Here is a 22,659-nt window from a genome sequence, read left to right as displayed (position 1 = left end):
ACTATTGTGTATGCAATGTATTAAAGTTAATTCCTCAGCTACATGAATTTTGAAGAAAGGACTTCAGCATTACTGATTTTCCTACGGATACAAAAAATTTTCACAGTGATTCAGGTCAAAATGTACCATATGTAGTTCTCATAACTGTGAAAAAAATATGACAGACTTTCTAAACTCACAGATGCATTTTTATATAAAAAGTGTTTCCACACATACTTTCACATTAGTTTGACCCTTTTCTTTGCCTATGTAAGACAAACTTCAGAAAAAAGACTTATCTGGCTTGCTTTGGTTTGGTTTCTTCTCCCAAATGTTGGGGAAGGGATTGCTATTTAGACTGACCTAAAAAGAGTTGATAAAAATTTGGTGAAAGACCTGTTTCCCCTTAAAGTCCTTATGATGCTACATTTGAAGCTTGATACAGAAATTTGAATCACAGAAGCACATAGAATATTCTGAAATGGAAGAGACCTTCAAGGATCTTCAAAGTCCAAGTCCTTGCCCTACACAGGACCACCCCAGGACTTACACCATGTGCCTGGAAGTGTTGTCCAAACACTTCTTGAACTATGTAGGGTTTGGTGCTGAGACCACTTCTCTGGGGAGCCTGTTCCAGTGCCAAACTACCCTCTGGGTAAAAAACGCTCTTCTAATACCTAACCTGCCTTCCCCCCTGCCAAATGGTTTCATGCCATTCACTTGGGTCCTGTCAGTGGTCACCACAGAGAAGACATCAGTGCCTGTCCCTCCGCTTCCCTCCATGAGGAAGTTGAAGCCTGCAACAAGGTCTCCCCTCAGTCTCCTCTTCTCCAGGCTGAACAAGCCAAGTGACCTCACCTATTTCTCCTACAGCTTCCCTTCTAGACCCTTCACAGTTTTCATAGCCCTCATTTATATGTTTTCTTATAGATTTATTTCTTTCTTATATTGTAATTATTGACTAGTTTGCCTATTACTCTACATGTTATCAAGAGAGGTTTAGCTTCCAAAGACCTATGGATGTAAAGTAGAGAATAATGTGGATATACACCAGGGCTGACACCATTACTCACTGAGCATCACTATGCCAGTGTAAAGTATATGGATTCCAATTTTAGGATTACATAAGAACAATCCACTGGTACCCTATTCTATTCTAAATCTACTAGAGCTCTACAGCATGCTAATTCTGCAAGTTTACAATTGTACCCGTTTGCAAAGGGCAGCTTATTTCATGAGCTAATGTCATGAAATGGATGTCCAACTACTTACTCATCCAAGTTCCTGATTTTCTCAGGTTTCCCAGATCATAAAAAGGATGAAGATAACCCATAGGTTTGCAAAGAAGACTTGAACACATAATTTTGGTGAAAATTACTTTTCATGTTACCCTAACTAAGGAGGGCTAGAAGCAAATTCAAGAAAAATATTTTGTAAGGAGCCAAGAAGACCTTCTATCTTCATTCTTCAGGCAGGGTTTGGCAGTCTATTCTCTTACCTCTGCAAAACATCAACATATCTGAGGATGTTTTAAATTTTGGTGTAGGGTTATACTGAAGCACTCAGCTTGCAGATTTGACTCTGAAAGGTAAATATTTCCATTCTTTGATAAGTCAGCATGAGAACATAAAGAAGATAAACCAGTATTGATTTTCAAAATGTGTAAACACAACAGGGTAATCTGCATAAAAAAATAGGCTGAATTTATAAACTCAGCTGAACTCTGGCCTCTATTACCTGTCATTCTTCACATTCATTTCTGATTTAGTTTGATTTCATTTGCTGCAGGTTTTCTCTTAGTTTCCTCTTTTTCACTACATGCTCACAGTGATGAACAGATAGTTACAATGAAAGAGATTTGTATTTCTCAAGTTTGCAATATTATGTATCTTACAAAACCCCCCATACAAGATATGACTTTGTCTCTTTAATTTCCTTTAAATAGATGAAAATAGGGATTGTTGCACACATCAGCCAATTAGATTAATAATGAATTGTGAAGGAAGCTTCTTCAAACAAAGCAATATTCACATTTTCAACAGTTATTTGAGATTTTGATAGGAAATGGAGCCTAAGGAAGAGGAAATCAGGAGGCAGTAACTCCTTTTAAATTGTGCCAAAAATTTTGAGTGTGACTTCCGTAAAAATGCAGGCATAAAAGGGGAAAAAATGCCAAACATAAAAAAATAGCAGTCAAATACAAAAGTTGTAAGAAAAGGGGAAAAGACAATTAAACATACTAAATTATTAGGTTTATATTTGCTGTTGATATATTTGAAAAATGCTGCAATTTTCTGTCATGATTACAATATTTGACTTGCAATGAGATATTAAAGGTGATATTAATGCCTTGAAAAGCCACTGAGCATATTTTAAAAAGAAAATACTTAAGATCCCCTAAGTTTTATTTACAGTCAACTGTTTGTCACCAAATTATGCTTAACAGACAGAAAGTGCAAACATCACCAATGTTAATACTGTCTCAAAAAATCTGTATAAGTAGTTAGCTGGAAATATATCTGTAGGGAAATGTATAAAATACAGCAGCTATTCAAGGGGGAGAGAATCTTTTTGTTATACAATATTCTGCTTAGTGTACAAAGCGACGGCTCAGAAATACTTGTTCTGTAATTGTTACCTTTTTGGCAGGTTATAATTTTCTTCTGAAGCTGAAGGCACAAGTCGTTGAGATGGTCAGCTTGCCAGTACTTAAGAAACACTTTTCGGACTCCTATCTAGAATACAAACAGCAGGCAAATCTTCATCATCAACAAAAAGGGCCAAAGTAATGACAGGTAAATAACGATAGCATGTTTGCAATCCAGTAAAAGGCTGAAATAAGATCTGCAATTTAAGAGCAGTATAACAATTTTTAAACAGAGAGGTAGTATGATCATCATCATGGCCAGGCTTCGCGAACGAAGATTTGAGAAGGGCACTACCCACGCTTGCTGCAAGCGTGCTGGTGGCTAAAAAGGCCAATACGGGATAGGCAGGTCCGGTCACAAAAGGCACAGCGAAACATCTCCCTAGGTGACATTGGCAAGGAGCGGTTCTTTCTGCGTTGTCCTGAACCGCCTGCATGCAGGGTTGGGTCTGCGGCTTCCAGCTGCTTCCTATCACCTGCCGTTTTCAACCCTCACCTGTCACTACAGGGCTTTGCAATGTGGGTGAACCCTTCAAGCCTGTGCAATGGGTTTTTTAGGTGAGGCACAGCATGCGCAGAACTGGCCCCACCCTTTACTCCTAAGGTTCATCTGCCACGGCCTAGCGAGCTTGGACAGTGACAGCGAATACCTCAGGACGTAGGTTTGGTTAGAGTATCCTTCTCTTAGATGGATGACCTTACAGGGCTAAGCGAGCTCCATCTGCCCGGGTTTGGGATTGGAGTTGTCCTTCTCCTAGCATGGTTGCCAGATGGCTAGCGAGCCCATCCTGCCCGTGGACACACTTTGTCTGACCCTTCAGCTGAGACCTGTCTGGCATGGGAGACCCTACCGGTGGCACAAACCATCTTCAGCATAGCTCTCAACCTCATGAGGGCACGCAAGCTTCTCCCCCGTGACAAGGGGGTGTCCCCAGAGAAGGGTAGTATCACTTGGTTGAATAAAATATGTATTTGGAAAGGATGAGCAAGGTGCCAGGTATGAAGTTCTACTTCAGTTCCAAAAACATTCAGAACAAATACTACAATCTTTAAGTTAAATACAGGTTGGGAAAAAAAGCATTCTGAATCTAATTAGGCTAATGTGTTAGATAACATAATAGGAAATAATGTTTAGCTTTTATAAAGCAGAGGGTGTGTGAATGGAGAAAGGTGATAAAACTTAAACCCATGTGAAGGAGGAAATGGTAACAGATATCTGCCATTTGTGGAACAGGAAGAATTTAACTGAAGTTGGAAGATGGGAGAAACTCACTGTCATTAGTGACAATTTCTAACATCCAGTAAAAATATGAATCTTAATTCCCAGCTTTGCCAACTGAAGCTGTGTTGTGGGTCTCCTTTTAGAATCAAAGCTAAGTAGACAGTAACAAAGGGATTGATTTGTGAAAAATAATCTCCTAAATATTGACTGAGGGTATGATTTCATTCTGGTATTGTGCTTGGTTTAATTCATGTAGTTCTTGAAATAACAACCATTAGATGCTCTTACCCTTTACAGACAAATTTAGCTTGTTAGATCAAAAGAAAACACCTTTCTTTTGATACCTTCTGAACAAGCTGAAACAATACTTTAAAATTCTTTTCTGTATCATCTTCAAAAGCATTCCTTTCTAACAAACTTAAAAAACCCCCAAACTACATGCAACCTAGCAACTCTAAAACCAGTAAGTAACTGAAAAAAACAGAAATAAAAGGACCATTAACAGACAGCTGTGCTACCTAGTGAAGATTCTAGTTCTACCCAACTATTAAGTTGGAATGGCTAAAAGGAATACTGATTAATTAATAACAGTCTCATTGAAATTGAAGAAATTCATTCCAAGTCTTGCTTGTCTCCAGCTCGCAAGCACACTGAACCATTCTGCTGTGTTTTTTAGTTTAGATCTGGCAGACAGTTATAGTTATTTGCACAGCTTTTCAACTAATTGTTTTCAATCCAAACACTGTCAAATAAATATCCTGATAGTGGGGAACAACAGAAAGCCAGGACATATATATCATATCTAAACTCCATTAAAAAAACTCAGAAATGACTGGGGCACATTTTTGTCCCTTGGCTTCCCCCGTTTCCCCTCTAGAGAGAAGAGATTTTGAATCAAATGCTTTAAAAAGTCTGTAATTTTTAAGTTTGAACTGAGAGACAGTGATGGTGCAACTGGTAGTCTTTTAGTTAAAATCAGATGCACTCACGTGGCAATTTTTTTTTTATTCTGTTATCATCTCTTTTCCCAATAAAATAATCCCTTTTGAATTATAGCAAAATGTGCAGAGGTAAGGTGACAAAAATCACATTTTACTTGTCTTACCATCATATAAACTCATAAATAGGGAATAGGCTTTCTTTGTATGGTGAAAAATGCCTGGAACAGTTACTTTAGAAAACTCTGCAGCTACAAAAATCATAGAATCATAGAATAGTCTGGATTGGAAAAAGAGCTTAAGGATCATGTAGTTCCAACACTCCTACTGTGGGCAGGAACACATACTAGTTTAACTTACTATCCCAGAGCAACTCCTCTATTCAGACTTACTAATCATGCTGCTTGCAAATTGGAGGTATTATTCCAGAACAATACTGATTTTCCTAGACCCTGTTTCTGTGTAGCTCCAATGGTAGATACCCCAGTAAAATGATGTCTTTATATTTACCTTGATTATCTTGAGTGATGCCTTCCAATTTTTAACTTCATGTTTGTCTGAGGCAATCTCACTGACATCCAATTATGCCCTCATATTCTGCTCTTAGGGACATACTCTCATTCTCATTTTTTCGACTGATGACTTCCAACTGAAGCTTTCACTTTTCTTTCTGTGCTTATCTTAGCACTTAGCACTGCCTGCTTATCTTAGCACTCTGACTGCCTTTTTCATGTCTTCAGGAAGTGGCTTCCTTCCCATGGCTTCCTAAATTTCCTTAGGAATCTTTCCTTTCCCCCCCTTATTTAATAATAAAAAACCCTCTAAGAAACAATGGTCAACTACTTTCTTCTTTAGTTTAAATTTGTTTCTCTTTTAGATATCTGATCTTGTGTCATGAACAAGCAAACTTTTCACGTTTTCCTAGCAAATCACCTAAATTTTCTCCTGTGTTCCCCAAAAGTATTCTACTTTTGTTCCTTCAATTTTCTTCTAGGTCATCTTGGCTCTTCCCACCACATCTGCTCTGTTCCTAAACCCTTCAAATTGTGTAATAAATGCACATCAAACAATTATTTTTCCATCCATCTTGTCAAACCACATATTGACCTTGTCTTATAATTAACTTTGGCTACTAACGTCTTCATCTTCTTGCTTACATCACCTTAAATTCCAAATTCTTTTGTAAGAATAATTGAATTATTATTCATATGGTTAACTGTAACTAAATTATCATGTGGTTATTATAATTACCATTTTATCTGAGCAGCTTTCAGACAATGAAAAAGTGGATACAAAAACATAATAAAATTATATTCCTCTAGTCTGATTATATTTTCTCTTTATACTTCACTTTTTCTTTCCACAAACCCTCCACATCATATAGGAGTCTTTTTTCCCTTCTGTTTCAGACTTATGACAAATCATCCACTTTTTCCTCATTTCTGCCCTTTAAAGAGTGCTTGTTTCTTCACTTACTAGAGCAATATTATGGCACTCTGTCAGTAGAAAAGGGGACGAAAAGTTTTGTTTTCAAACTTTAAAAAAGACCTGATTACTAGCAATGCCCATGGCAAAATTAACAAGCCCATATTCAATTACTTTCATGACTAACACACAAATAAACATTGAGTTGCAATTTATTTTGCACTATGCAGTCACAAAATCACAGTCAAGACTATTGCTGAAGCTTATGGTCAGTTTAGTTACAAGTGTTTGGTATTGCAGAGCCACAAAGCAGCATGCAAAGCACTACTGCTCTTTTCTGTCATCCTACACCCAAGGAACAATATAAATGGAGTTATTGTGGCATCACTTATGCCTTGAACTTCATTAGCAGGAGCCTGCTACAATTTTTAAGTGAATGAAGAAATACAAAATGTCAATACAAATGCATTTTTACATTCAGATAAAAGCTATTTATGGATTTTACATTGTTTGACAGGTCTACAGAGAGCAGAGCTTTAGACAGGAACATGTATAGCAGAAACTACTGTAACACATTGGATTATGTTAATCATGCTGGAGATCTGTGTTGCTTAGTCTTTCAGCTAAATCTGATACTCTCTAAAGCTGACAAAACCCAAGGTAGTCTCACTGTTCTCTTTACAGTTCTGGTGATCAGTGAAAGTAATAATGCTGAAAAATGTTGGAATTTCACATGTCAGATATAAAAACAGTTTTTCAGGCTGCCACCTGTTATCATTCTGGTCTCTTCTCTAATCACAAAATGTTTCCCACTTGCCTAGGGGAAAAAAGGTTCAAATATTCTTCCACTCACTTTTCAATACTTTCTGGACTACAGAGTGCTCTCATCTGAGTCTGAAATTTTAATATCATTCAGGCTCCTGTAAAAGTAAACCATCTGTGAATTACAGTCCTAGTTATTTTAATTAGAAAAGCATTAGAGTTTTAAATGTTATTTTTCAAAATGACACATTTTTAAAAGATTAAGTGAAATTGTCATTGATGACTACCAAAGCCTCAATTACTGCTATGGGTGTACTTTTTTTCCTAGAAGGAAGGAGAATGATGGGAGGGAGCTGTGCTTTCTCTTCCTTTTTCCTTTTTCTTTTTTTTTTTTTTCTTTTTTGTCTTTAATTTTACAGAAAAGGTGTAGGACGTAGAAGTACAGACATTCAAAACTATGGAATGGATGCTGAGATGGTGTGTAGGTGGCATGGAGGCAGTATTAGCTCATACTTAATAGGTGTCAAGGGAATCTGTAAAGCTGTTCTTTAGTTTAAAAAAGGCAATTTGTGGGAGTGCTGTGTGTTTCTGGCAGTACTTTCAAAATAACTACCTACAAAAGACAGAGAACTATAATCTAATGATATTTTACACAATGACACACATTTTCACAGTGCATTAATGAAACAGAGAAAAAGCCTTTAAACTATTTCAAAATGTGTCTCTTCCCTTGTATATGTCTGTAAAAATATAATGACAAACACATTTACTGATCTTTAAGTCCTGAAATGTTATTTTTAAATGTTTTCTCTCTCCCCTCTATTTGTTAGCTTTTCATGATATATTTTAAGAGTCCTCCTTAGTCTCTGCAAACTAGTGACCTTGCACTGTGGTACCTGCTGAATAAACCTACTCTGTAGCATAGATTATATATGACCTTAATATAAGAGCAGACCGGTGTTCATGCAAATGACATCAAACATTTAGGTAAGCGTTTGTCAGGCCCTGGACTTTAGGGCGAAAGACTGTCATTTGGCTCTCTGGAAAAGGGCAGAAAAATGGTCAATCATTTTCTAAAAGCTGTACAAACCTCACAGTTCTTCACATTAATGAAGCAACAAGAAGACCCGCCTCACAGGAAAGGAAGCAATCAGGAAATGTAAGATGCATATAAGAAACACTCAGTGGAGGAAACCTGACCCCAGTTTTATCTCACGGGATCTTGGTATTTACTGGACCTATCATTCCAGTTTTCAAAATTCTAGAAATAGCCATAGCACCAAAACGTAGTGGTATAATGTGCTCCCCACCTCCTCTCTAGGCTTACTTTATGGTATCATTCCTAAACTGAGCCTATCCACTCATTCATGGCAAAAGAAATCATATGAAATAGTGTCTTGGTGTGATCTGAGGCAACAGGGACAGCAATGGCACAGAAAGCAAACCCTGAAGTGAAGACTGCAAAAGTAATCCTAGACAAATAAGGGATGAAGACTGGGACCAAATATGAAGCAAAGTATCTAAAAAAGTAAAAAGAAAGTAAGTGTGGAAAACGAGAAAAGTGTCAAGAGATGGAAGGACAGGAGGGGTTGTAGGGGAGAGAGAAAGAGGGAGGAGACAGAATCCAGATTTGAGCTGCAAAAGATATCAGAAAGAAAATTAAGACTTAGCAAGACTAGCAATAATAAGCAAATCTTGAAAGGTGGATGCAGAGAGAGAGAACTATATTCTAGAGGGGAAAAAATAGAAATAGGAACCAAAAATACAGTTTTGTGTTGAAAGAATGAGAACTTGTGAGCATTCCGAGGTCAAAGTGAACCATCCATCCTATTTTCTGGCTGAGGGGATAGGATGGACTTGTACTGTGTGGCACAAAGCCACTGGAAAAGCTTGTGTGCAGTGCCTCACCCAGGGCAGTCTTTTGGTAGTAATGGTGAGGTCCAAACTCAGTCTCTGGTGATTTTTGCTATGATCAAATTATTTTCAGTATGTAAGGAGGTGATATAATGAAACAAAAATTATGATGGAAAAATATAGTTTTACCGACATAATTCAAAGTATGAGGGAAGAATATACATTAGTGTTTTCATAATTGACTGTTAGTCTAGAAACCATTCTGGGATTTTAATTGCCTGAAAAAATTTTGACTCTTAAAGTAAGATATTCAAAACAAACAGAAAATTGTCTTCCAGCACAGTCAAAATTACTAAATGACAAGTGAACGAACTGGCATAGAATTGATGAGCACTGAAGTTTTCCTACTTGAGGGGGGGAAAAAAAGAGGTAAGAATCCTTTATATATTAGGTTGCTTGCAAAGTAGTACTTCAGTGTATCAGGTACAAAGCAACCCATATAGTGTGACCACTTTAATTCTTAACCAAAAGAAACAGTTCAATTTCAATAATAACTTAAAAGACACTCTGAACTGAGCATAAAATTAACATATGTATGATTTCATATACTTCTGCTCATTTCTCTGATTTAATCATATGCTACTTATGTTCTGCATTCTGCTATTTAATCATAAATATACTTTTCCCCAAAAGAACTCTGTATATTGTATATTAAAACATTGCAATTGAAAAATACTTAAAGATAGCTTTATCAATAAACGAAACACCCATAGATCAGTAGTCAAATATGGTTCTCTCACTGACTGGTAAGAACTGTGGATCAGAATTTGCTTTACCTCTGCAGTTCTAGAAGTTTTAGAAGAATTTAAAATTTCTAGATGGACTTCTGGGTTCTCTCTTCATTGAGGGCTTATTCTTTGCATTAACATTGTTCATGAGTGGAATTTTAATAATACAGCTCCACACTGGCATGGATGATTTCTCTAGAGACACTGTAGGCTCCTGAAACAACTTCAGCAGTGTCTGCAGTTGTAAAAATGTGAACTGGCATTAACACAGTGTCTGTCTCATGCAACTATCTGATGCTGATTTGGAGCTTCATAAAAACATTCTGACTAACTCTGCTGGTACTGCTTATTTCATACCTGATGAGTCTTTGGATCATCCCATTTCAAACTTAAGACTCATCTTACTCTTGGCAAAGTGAGTGATCACTTGTGCTCAGAATTCAAGGCTACTGATAAGCAGGAATCATTGTGGGTGAGAAGAGGCAGGCTAAAAACTGGCAGACAAAACTTTTATTAGACATTTTTAAGGATTGCTCTCTTTTAACCAGACAGGCATTTCTAGCAGTCAAAGGCTGAAAGATTCACTTTCAGTGATGTTTGACCCTTGCAGTGCTTGTATTTAACAGCTGCACTGTCTAGCAAGATCAAATTAAATTAGTGTTTTGTTTTTCTTCTGTTGTGTTAAAAGTTGTTTGCATTTCAGCAAGCTGCATCTGAACTACCTGGAAAGGGTTAATTGCAGACCACTGAGCCAGCCAAACAAAATGTAGAGCTCCAAGTTTTGATGAGAAAGCTCAGTAAGCTATGAGCTAACTCTTTTTTACTGAATCTATGTTTGCAAGCTTAACAGTGTGAGGAATGATAATCCAAACAAATGAAAGTTTCCTTATGTCAGTAAAAAGAGCCAAGGACTGTTTGTGGTTTATGCTTCTCGAAAGCATGATAATGTTTGCAACTTAAGTCATGCTATTGAGATTGTAGGTTTTGCTTAGATAATGCATTACTGCATAACAATATGTGAACACAACACTGAAAATGTGGATTTCCTAATATAAAGACCTTCAGATGTTCTCAGAGGCAGGACATTCTTCTGATTTATATGGACCAGCCAGTACATCCACTCAATTTAACCCTAAAGTTACTAAATATCATCTAGCTTCTTCTAGAATTAACAGCACAACTCTGAGTTCTACAGGGGTTGAACAAGTCTATTACTTTAACTCTGTCTGGAGTAGCAATAATTTGTTTTGATTTAGAAATATGATCTTCTCTTACATCAGATGTGCTTAAAAGTCACAGCATGTAGCTAAGCTTGTAGTGACCAGCTATATATTTAAGCTGAAGGAATACGTTATCTAGGCTGCACACAGAGTCAGGATGCAAAAATTGCCTTTCATTAGTAGATTTGCACTTTCATAATTCCAGTAGTTAAGGTAATTACGTGACTGAAACTGTATGGTATGTCAGCTTCAAGGGAACAGCTCTTTTATTATCCCAGTTTAGTTGTCTCCAGCTCGGCTTACCCAAGAAACAAACACATTTCATAAAGCTATCCCTATGTGAGAAAACCAGTGGGGAAGACCAGTCTGGCTTAATAGGGAGCTTTTGCTGGAACTCAGGGGCAAGAAAGAGAGTTTATGACCTTTGGAAGAAGGGGCAGGCAACTCAGGAAGAGTACAGGGAAGTTTCTTGGTCCTGGAGAGAGACAATCAGAAAGGCAAAAGCCCAGTTAGAACTCAGTCTGGACATGCAGGGAAAGATAATAAAAATTGTTTCTATAAATACATTAAAAACAAAAAGAGGGCCAAGGAAAATCTCCATCCTTTATTGGATGCAAAGAAGAAAGGGCAACCAGCCCCCTGAGCTGGTAGACAGGGTCAGTGAACAGAATGGAAACCTTGAAATCTGGAAGGAAGCAGTTAGTGACATGCTGAGACACTTAGATGCTCACAAGTCTGTGGGACTGGATGACTTTCATCCTACAGAGAGGAGGGAGCTGGCGGAAGATTTCACGAAGCTGCTCTCCATCATTTATTCTCAGTCCTGGCTAACCAGGGAGGTCTCAGATGACTGGAGGTTGGCCAGTGTGATGCACTGCTATGAGAAGGGCCTGAAGGAGAAATGGGGGAACTACAAGACTGTCAGGTTGTCCTTGGTGCCAGGGAAGGTTATGGAACAGATCATCTTGAGTACCATCATGCAGCACATACAGGACCATCAGCGGGTCAGCCAGTACAGGTTTAGGAAAGGCAGGCCCTGCTTGACCAACCTGATCTCTTTTTATAACCGGTTGATCCACCCAGTGGATGAGGGAGAAGCTGTCTATCTGGACTTTAGAAAAGCCTTTGATAATGACTCCCACAATATCCTCCTGGAAAACCTCACAGCCTATGGCTTAGACGGGTGAACTATTTGCTGGGTTAAAAACTGGCTGGATGACCTGGCCCAGAAAGTGGTGGTGAATATAACTGGTGCCACATCCAGCTGGCAGCTGGTCACTAGCAGGGTTCCCCAAGGCTCAGTAACTCAGTGCTGTTTAGTATAATCAGCAGTTGTTTGGATAAAGTCACCTTCAGTAAGTTTGGTGACAACAGGTTGTGCGAGAGTGCGAGAGTGTTGATCTGCCAGAGAGCAGGGAGGCTCTGCAGTGGGATATGGACAGGGTGGATACATGGGCCAAGGCCAATCCTATGAGATTCAATAAGGCCAAGTGTTACCACACTTGGATCACAACAATCTCATGCAGTGCTACAGGCCTGGGACAAAGTGGGTGGAAAGCAGCCCGGAGGCAAAGGACCTTTGGGTACTGGCCAACAGCTGCCTGAAGATGAGCCAGAAGTGTGCCCAAGTGGCCAGGAAGGCCAGTGGCATCCTGGCTTGTATCAGAAATAGGGTGGCCAGCAGGACTAGGGCAGTGATTGTTCCCCTGATTGTACTCAGCACTGTAGAGGCTGCAGCTCCAGACCTGTGTCCGTTTCTGGGCCTCTCACTACAGAAAAGACATTGAGGTGTTCTAGTGGATCAGGAGAAGGGCAGTGGAGCTGGTGAAGAGTCTGGAGCACAAGTCCTGTGAGAAATAGCTGAGACAGCTGTGGTTGTTTAGCCTGGAGAAAAGGAGACTGAGAGGAGACCCTATTGCTCTCTACAACTACCTGAAAGGAGGTTGTGGCAATGTGGGGATCAGCCTCATCTCCCAGGCAACCAGCAATAGAACAAAAGGAAATGGACTCAATTTACGTCAGGAGAGGTTCAGCTTGGCCATCAGGAAGAAATTTTTCACTGAAAGAGTGGATAACAATTGGAATGGGCTGCCCAGGCATGTGTGCAGGAAACAACTAAATGTGGTACTTAGTGCCATGGTCTAGTTGAAGTGGTGCTGTTCTGTCAAAGGCTGGACTCAGTGATCTTAGAGATCTTTTCCAACCTTAATGATAATAAATACTTTCCACTAGCACAGAAGCTGTTGAATCAAGCACGAGACATTGTCTATCTGATAGTGTTTGCCCTCATGCTCTGCTTAACAGTGGATAATAAACCAAAATTGGACTCTGCTATTGGAACTTCTGCACATTTTCTCTATTTCTAAACAGACTGCACTATTTACAAGAGAGGGAAGAACTTGTTCTGTGAGTAGGATTTCGGGTTTTTTGTTTTGTTGGTTAATAAAACACTCTCCAAACACAACTTATGTGAGAAGGAAAAGATAAATTGTCAAGAAGGAAATAAATACAAAGAGATAATTTTCTTTACACATTTTCAGACTTTACTTCAGAACATTTTCCCCTACTCCAGGTTAATATCACCTTTCTCAAAATGGAATGGTGAAGTATATTATCAGAAGGAAGTTAAAGTATCATCTAGATTCATTCAGCTAAAAAGTCCACATTCCCGCCCCTCCCTCCCCCCCCGCTCTGCTGGGGAGTTTACTGGCAACCTCATCTCCTGATGACATATAAGCAGGAGGTTGATTTCAGATGCGTTTTGCTTTCTCCTAAACATAATCATCTTTGATGTGACTATTTAGTTACCTTTTTAGTTCATTTATCTACCTGAATTTGCAACAGCTCTTCAGGGATTTGCAGGTAACAGTGTTGGGGAAGACAATTTTTGATTTATTCATGAAACCCTGCAACAAATAGATTTTCAGTTCCAGCAGTGACTCATTTGAAGTAGTTACTGCTGGCAACAGTGGCTGAATAGACTGGTTATGTGTGTAACCCCCCACTTCTTGGATGATTTTTAGTGATGCACTACAGGTGACTCCTTTCTTTTGACTTTGCTAACTGACATAATTCTTTCTCCCTAATTCCTTTTCTCCTTCCCTTTCCTCCTCCCTCCTTCTCCCTTTAAAATTTTTTCCTCCTTTTTTCAGAGTCCTCTGCTGTAAAAGCATAGAGAGCACCCCTGACAACTGCAGATTGTTTAAGCTTCCTCATCTAGTTTGTTATTTAAAGTTCAACTTTCATGATTAGTCAAATGAATTAAAAAGATAACAGAGAAAGAGACATTATGTGACACAGACATTAGTCACCACTGCTGATAGTCGAGTATATGGTTTTGTATCACCTATACAAAATATGTTGGTGTCAAGTTTATATTCACTGAGCGTTTAAAAAATTGGACTTGAGTGAATTTTCTTCTAAAATTGTCTTCTATGATTTTCATCTCTCCATTTTTTTTTATTTTATTTTTTTTGGTCACAGCTCTCTGTGTCTTCAAAAAGGTGTATGGAGAAGGTCACTCATTTTTTTCAGACCTTGTTCCTTTCAAGTTAGTCTGTCACCATGTGCTTCTCAGTCACTGAATGACAATGGTACAACTCCCACCCCCAAACTCTCCTATTCCATTTAACTTATCAATGTCTCTGAAGAGTTTTGTTCCTTTCCAGTTTGACGGACAATGCATTATGCACTGCTGTAGTTTTGCACACCTGACTCTCCCTGGTGTTAATGAGATTCTGGAGTGAGAACCTCTAAAATTTGTTTGAGATCAGAGGCTTCAGTCCTCTCCATGATGGATGGACTCTGTTTCACAACTTCCTTTTAACATTTTTGTCTTCCAAGGCTTCAGGCTTGTTTTTACATGCCAATCACTACAGAATCGCTAGTCTCAAGCTCTAGGCTTTCACGGATGGCCAATTGCCTTTTCTTGTGCTGTAATGCTAGTTCTTGGTTCAGTGGAAATAAACTTCACAGGCATCCTGCTCTGTATTTTGTGTCTGGAGCACACTATGCAGTTACTACTACACATCTTTTGCCCAATGTCAAGATTGTAGCCCCACACAAGTTCTGAAGATGCATGATACTCTCATCTCCAGGGACTTGCAAGAGAAGATACAGTTTCTAGATGATAATGATTTTTTTTTTTCACAGGGAACCTTCTGTGAAGGATGCAGAACATAGACCAGAGCTGACTTAAGAAACCTGGGTAGGGAAAGCAAGTCTTGTTTCATATTGTTATCTTTCTCAGGGTCCATCCTTTTGATCATTGCTATTAAGGGAGTGGAGCTATATGTGCCTACTACTTCCTTAAGTGACTAAAATGGGGTCTTAACAGTATTTTAAAAAGCTTTCTTATGTGCCTGAGTGCAGGTAATCATGCACATGTGCTCCCAGTCTAGTGTGGGGGGCCTACCTTTGTTCCTGTTCTTACCAAGGAATCTGGGTGACTGAGAAAGACCCGTAGTACACAATGTGACATAGTCCATGTCCTCCATAAGCCATTGCAGAAATTTTTTCCAGACATCTTACTACTTTGAGGTCATACAAGAATTAGAAGATCCCAAAACCAAAGAAGCCTACAGGAGTGCCCTAACATTTGTCCAGTTCCTAAACTTCATACTTGTCCCTGAAAATTGTCTGGATGCTCTCTTGTGTAATAGATTTCAGTCCTCCTAGGCTGGAAACATGCCTTAACCTGAAGCTAATGTCACTTCAAGGAATGCTCCGCACAATAAGTTACAGAAAGCTTAATTTCTGTACAGTAGCTTCTGTACTGTGCAAGAAAAACACCATTTTCTTTAGAAAGTGCATATGTTAAAGAAATCAGTCCTGCTCAATTACAAAACTACCCAAAGGAGATGTCTGAGCACTCTGGACAAAGGGAGACATTCATTTTGCAATGTTTATGCTGATGAGAATTAAGTGATATATAAATCAGGTAAGGAGATGGGGTAGTAAGCTGAGAGTTTCCCGTCCAGTGTTTGGTGCTTTTCCTTGTTTTTTTTTAACTTTACTCAGTGTACAGGAACTGCAGTTACCCTGGTATATCAGTGGATCAGCATGCTGGTACCTACAAAGGCATTGACTAGATGCGAAATCCTAATTACTTGGTTTCGGTCTCCTCTATTTTGACAGTATAGCAATTAGCATAGGATTTTAAGGAAAGGAAATATGTAGGACTTTTTTGTAATGCAGGAACCATTCAACCACTAAAATGTGCATACCAAATACCTTAAAAAAATCTGGATACAAATTTACAGTGTACCACGCTTAATTGAAAGATTTTCCTTCCCACAAGAATACACTGAATTTTTTGACACAATGATCGCAGCTACTCATATTCTAGAAAAATCAGAAAATCAGTTTGATAATATACCAAAGCATATATTGAATGTCAAAAGAATATACTGCTGCAAAGGATCTGGTGGCTTGCCACAATGGAAATGACTCAGCTAGCTTGTTTAAAGAATGATATTTTAATTGCTTTGTAGATCACAAACCTGCCAGCCTTGTAATTTACACTGCTGAAGAACAAGACGACATCTCTCCTTGGCAGACAACTTCTTCTCTCCTGCTGTTGTATCAGACAAATCTTTATACCTAAAAAAATCAGCAGAAGTAGAATTACTCTAATGTTGGTCTGGTTTACAGTTTTGCAGAAATTGTCAGTTTTTCTTTGACTCTCAAACATTAATTTCTAAACTGGAAGCTTGGGATTCTGTTAAAGGGGAAGAAAACAAGAAGGCACATCACTTTAAATCTTGTATGTTTTTAGAAATTACCTTGGTGAATAACAGTGTAGGACAAGTGATGCCTAAACCCCAGATTTTCTTCCTGTCAGCTCTTTGGATGCCTCACTGAAAGTGAATGCCAAAGGAATGAAAGGCTTCCCCAACCAATATCATTGGTACTGAATTGGTCATTGAAAGGAGGAAAACACATTTTCAGTATGTGTCACACAACTTATGCCTCCTAAAGAGTAATTAATAAGAAAGTGACATTGACAAAAGCATTTTTCATCAGTCTGAAGTAAATTTTTCTTAATTTTAAACAAAAAGTCATATAACAAAGAGACTTTAAGGAACTTGATCAGTTTACAGTATGGAATGAAGTGCAACAGGAAAGTTTACTATACCATTGAGTACCTTCAAAACAGAAAATGCTGGATATTAAAGGGTTCTTTGATGTACCAGATAAAAAAACCAATGAAGGAAACTTTAGTAATGCAAAGCCCATCAACTTATAAAATTAAAATTATACCTGTGGACTTATTACAGCATTTACTATCAATGTATTACTAAAGAAATTGATGAATTTTATGCATCTCTATGCTACATATTATTACTACACTTTTCCAAAGGTATTGCTCTGTCTAGATCTGATGGCATGTAAGGAGTTGGAAGGCTTTTCCAGCATAAAAAGACAGGTTTTGAAAATTATATACTTTGTAATCATGTCACTTTTGATTAAACTTTATTGAAACAGGGGTAAGTTTTGACTTTTGTGTGCTAACTGCATTTCCTGACATTTTATTTATTTAGTCCTTTAACAGCTGAATTCACCTATAGCTCTGCTGCAGCCCAAAACTGTGCTGTCCTTAGACCACTCACACAGACCAATGGTCCCAGAACATTTGGTAACTTTGAAGCAATAGCTGCAAGAAGTAAACTGCTGTAGGACCAAATTTCACCTAGACTTCTAGTTTCATGTGGCTGCAGAGACCCTTGGGTACCTCAGGTTCTACAGTCTGGAAATGTTCTCTGGTCTGGTGTTGGAGTCTGGTAGCAGTTCTTCTGAGGACTCCATGGCTAAGCCTATACTAGTATATGAAATGTGAGATGGACTGTTTCTCTGGCATAAAAACCATCTGGCAAAACCCCAGCGTGTTGATCTATTTATGCATGCAATGTTATGAAATCTCCTATGTTCTATTAAACTCTGTCACCTTTCAAGAGAGTGCAGCCACATCCAAGCTGCCTTCTTTGACTGATAACTATCCTGTCCTAGCTCTCAAATTGTGCCTAGAAATAGTTTGGAGAAATGCTGGTAAGAAGGTCTTCACCACAGATCCTTTTAGTTAGTCTCAAACCCCAGATTAGTAGTAGAAAACTGGGGATAGAATTTTCCCAATAGTTCAACTAGCTGTAAGGTCACAAAGACATTTGTTTTATAGACTTCTATTAAGGCTGGAGCCACCTTGTTTCCATACTTGCATAAACAGAGTTTTCTTAGAAATCATAGGAATCAGAGGTACGACAGAGACAACTGCTGGAAAGCTTAGCAACTGCTGACTGAAACAAAGATGATTCAGCATTGACTCCCAATGCATGAAGAAGCAACTGCAAAAATGGTCAGCCTGAAACTCCCTTGCAGCAAAACCCCCCAAAAATATAATTAATTCCTGAAACAGAGCCAAAATAAAATTTAGAAGGTTGAAATTCTAAGTTTGGCTCAGATTTACTTTAGATAAATGCAAATCACAGGATTCAAGGATAGCCAAACATTCCTTACAATCTACATACTACACAGGAGTCCAGACACTGTATTTCTCCAGCTTAAGAAGTCTCTGAAATTCCACTACATTATCATGGAAGTCCAATCAAAATTCAAAATTCCCTTCTATTCATTAAAGCATGCCCAATCTTAGAAAAAGAGGATGGGCTAAAATGGTTGTGGCAGCCGAGAAAGAGCTAACTATAGAAATTTATTTCTGCCACAAACTTCCTCTGTGAACATAGCATAACACTTGGAAGGGAACTATGTTGGACACTGAAAAGCTAAACTCAACCCAAGCTAGTCATCTCATTCTCAGAGTAGTCTGGGAAGACAGATATTTCTGTAGGGTGACTTGCTCTATACATTCTAGATATTTTTGCTAAAATGAGAAGATATTGCCCTCTGGAGGTGCCTTTCTCCACTGACCATAGATGGACTCAGAAGAGAAGTCTAAACTAGATGCTTAAATTCTGGGTGACTAAGAGGAAGCTCACCTTTATGTCTACTTGTCTGACTGAGTTACTTTTCCTGCAGAGTAACTGAGAGAGGGAGAAAATTTATTTCTCCCATCTCTCTTATCAAAATATGCTGGTTAAACACCTAGAATGAAAAAGTATCTTTAGGCCTGGGGTCATAATTTGCTATCAATCATTTTTATCTTTATAAGTCTGCTTAAACAAAAGCAACAGAAAGTTTGGAAATATTTTTCAGCCAGAATGATCTCCTGGTTTAATTCAATCCCGTGAAATACACTTCAGCTGATTTTGGATTGGTAAATTAGTTGTCTAAACCTGCTTAAGATTCAGTAGAATAGACTATTTTCGTGTCATATACCCTACTATAATATTGATGTTTACAATAGGTCAGATGAACTGTGTCCTGTAAGACCATCATGCCTTTCCACTGAGTAAAAAAAATGATGCTCTTGACTCCAGCCTAGACTCCTTATATAAGACAAAGTGAATCTCCTTCCTAGCTAAGGTGATAAACCCCAATATTTCAAGGCATAGCCAGAGCAACTCATTCACTAAGGGATCCAAAATAAAATACAAATCAGGGAGATCTAAAGGATAAATTTGAACCAATATCCCTCCACTGCCATGTCAAGACTAATGTACTGTGGATTAGGAAATAAATGCAAGACATCTTCTATTCACAAGCTGAGACAGGGGACACTACCATTGGCAGGGGGGCTCTTCCCAGCACCCACCTGCATGACATCAGTGTGAGAGAAGCTCCATTTCCTGGACTTTTTTCCTTAGCATTCTCCTTGTCCAAACTTGCCATTTTCACACACTTAAACAGAAGAAATATGTTCTGGCTATACAGGCTTGTACTGTTAGCATGTACAGATTGGCGAGGATTCTCTGGTGTTGCAGAAATGTGCTCTGACCTCTCTTGCTTTGCTTCTTAATGATGCTCTCTATCAGGGTAATTTTTTGTTTGTTTGGAGTAGATATTGCTGCCAATACCTACATGTAGCTTGTGAATATGGAAAACTCAGTTCCCTTGGGTCTTCACAGACAAGGATGTTATCTAATAATTTTCTCCCTCACTTTCTGAAGTGCACAGCTGACAAGATCCAGCAGGCTGTTTTTCCCCAAGACAGAATATTCTCCCATTGAGGTTATGGCACAGTAACCCACAGTAATATTCGAAGGCTCAGCCCACTACTTGATTTACACGGAGTGTGCACAAATAGGCTGTAGGGCTGTACTCCCAGGTCTGAATCTTTAAGCTCAACAAATCATTAAGCATTGGAATAAACACCACTCACTTGGTCTCAATAGCACATCAGCATGATAGCAGAGACTAAAGGAAAGAACATAAGAAGCAAAAAGGGCACAAAAAGAAGCAGCTCCAAATCAATAGCTTAATAAAACGACATAGTTATATTTGAACTCAAGCCACAGAACTACTTTCTTTGCTTTCTTGGTTTTGTTTTTCTTTTTCTCATGTCTCTCTTGCCTAGTTAAGAAAAGAAGACCAAAAATAATAAAGTTAGAGGTAGCTGCTGACTGCAATTCTCTTTCTTCTGTAAGTAGATAGTTTCTGACTCCAGAACTCAAATCTTTCCTGAAAGCAACTCCTTTTTTCCATGTCTTTAACTTGATAAAGATTTCATATGGCTGGCAGGTAACTGCTTTAAAAGAATGCTAAGTTATATAGTTTTAAGTTTTGAATATCCAAACACTGCTTATGCAAGGAAAAATAATCACTCCTGTCAGTGTAATTCATTATGTTGTAGTTTCATTTTCTCTTTTGTTTACTACAATGTACTCTGTTCAGGCAGGTAAACAGGTATGATTTAGTAAGATCTATTCAAGAAGTAGTGAATAAAAGATAGCAATCAAAATTAAATTGTATTCTGTATTTCCGCTAGAAGAAATCTAAAGATTGGCATCACAAAGGTGTAAAATCAGGTTGTGCTGTCTTGGTAAATTCTCCTTTTCCCTCTTTCTAAACTTTCTTTTCTCTTTCTTTGACAGCCAGTAACTGACTGATGTATTGATGTCCGTGAAGTGTGTGAAAGAAGTGGACTTTGCAGAACTTGCCACTATGTGTTCATAACAGAGGATTTTTAGGGTTTTTTGTTTGGATCTAGAGAGGATGGGGAAAGTAGGTTAGGCAAGGTTTGTATTTAAAAAGTCTATCAAGAGATAGCTGAAATATCTAGAGTCCCTATCTACTGAAGAGCGATATCTATTTTCTTTAAGAAAATAAAAGATGCCTGAAAAATTTTCAGCTGAAAACTTATAAAAGCAATCAGCAGCAAAGAACAGGATGAATTTTTGATTAATGTTACCTGTATGTAAAGGATACATATTCATTCATTCCACTTTCCTGTGCTATATTCCCTTTTTTCCTTGAAGAAATAACCTAATTATTTGTAAAATATGAGGAACATGGGAAACTACAGATAATTAGAAAAAGGAAAATAGATTATTATAGTTTCAAAGAAAATAAAAGTGATTCTGTCAATCTTTGTACAGTATATGTGACATAAAGACCTCATTATACAGCATAAATATTAACAACTAAAGCAGGTATTCAAAAATTTTGAGAGAATAAACCTTTTGATGTTGAGAAGAAGACACCATTATAAATAACAGATTACAACAGACAGACTCTTTTTGTGTCTTTTATTATGAAACTACAAAAATATAGTATAAGAAGACTGTAAGGTTCACCTTTTATGAAAATTTTTGCACTGAGGCTGCTTCAGACAGACTTATAGAAATAGATTGTTGTAAAGGTGAAGATGAAATGCAAGGTGCCTGAAACAACAAGTATATATAGCAATGAACCAACACTTCAAAACATCTGCCTACCATATCAGTATTAGGGGTTTTTTTTTAACATCTTAAGTGATATCAAGCAACATGGTATTAAATGACAAGATCTGAAGACCAATAGGAATTAAGGGAGGAAATAAAATTAGAGCCATTTTGGAAAAACTGCAAGCAGCTTTATTCTCTCTGGGTGAATCTGGCACACAGACATTTGCTGACAGAAAGAAACATGGAAAGTAATAATGCTAAAAGTGATCTTACAGCAAACTGACTGGGTATCTTAGTTTTAGAACAATGTTTGTATATATGCCACAGGAGCCCAAAAAGTTTTTATCTGCTGAAACATATTGAATTTTGCTTCAACAATTAAAAATCCAGTTCCTATATAGAGAGGTATAGGGAAATACATACCATGCTTTAACATTTCTATGGAAAAAGGATAATACATTTAGAGTGACAATAATAAATTGTAAGTAACTGGTATAATAGAGCAAAATTAAGGGCTAAGAAATAAAAGTGGAAAAAACTCAGAAAATCCCCAGAACAAAATTTTAGAGTTACTCAAATGTGGGTCAACCCCTGGGGCCATGTGGGACTCAGTACAGGCTTTTGACAGAGGATCATGACTATGAAATCCACTGGATCAGAATACCTTTGCAGAAGAAGTGGCCATTTGGGATATTTCAATTTAGACTAAATAAAAAGTATGCTAAATTTCTCAGATAAAGATAATACCCTGTGATGAATGATAAAAGAAATTAATTGGAGAATTTTTTTTCTCTAAATTTTATGGGGTTTTGTATTAGGTTTAGCAACCTTTAGTCTTTTCTAGACATCTGAATTTCAATTTCTGGAGAAAAGTAATGAAGATATGTGTGTCTTAATCCTGGAATATTTATTCATATACTTCCTGTAATTAGGCAGAGGCTTCCTCAATTCAGACAATGTGGCAGCAGAATAATAAGTAGAATATAAATTATAGTTCAGCTCATGGGATTAGTGGATTTAACTATGCAAATAAAAAAAATGAATTC

At 37.9% G+C, this 22,659-nt stretch overlaps 1 protein-coding gene across 5 annotated transcripts in view; it reads right to left on the bottom strand.

Moving 5' to 3' along the window:
- MYO16 (myosin XVI) overlaps positions 1 to 22,659 on the bottom strand; it is a 379,293-nt gene that overhangs the window by 48,452 nt on the left and 308,182 nt on the right. For all 5 annotated transcript variants that reach the window (XM_071566752.1, XM_071566844.1, XM_071566927.1 and 2 more), the window contains 2 exons: positions 16,337 to 16,436; positions 2,618 to 2,714 (listed from right to left, as the gene is read on the bottom strand). In XM_071566752.1, coding sequence (XP_071422853.1) covers positions 2,618 to 2,714; positions 16,337 to 16,436 — 197 coding nt within the window. The remainder of the gene's footprint in view (positions 1 to 2,617; positions 2,715 to 16,336; positions 16,437 to 22,659) is intronic.

Source organism: Pithys albifrons, chromosome 1 (assembly GCF_047495875.1).
Source record: "Pithys albifrons albifrons isolate INPA30051 chromosome 1, PitAlb_v1, whole genome shotgun sequence".
In the NCBI taxonomy this organism is placed as follows: Eukaryota; Metazoa; Chordata; class Aves; order Passeriformes; family Thamnophilidae; genus Pithys; species Pithys albifrons.
This window is presented reverse-complemented; position numbering and strand designations above follow the sequence as displayed.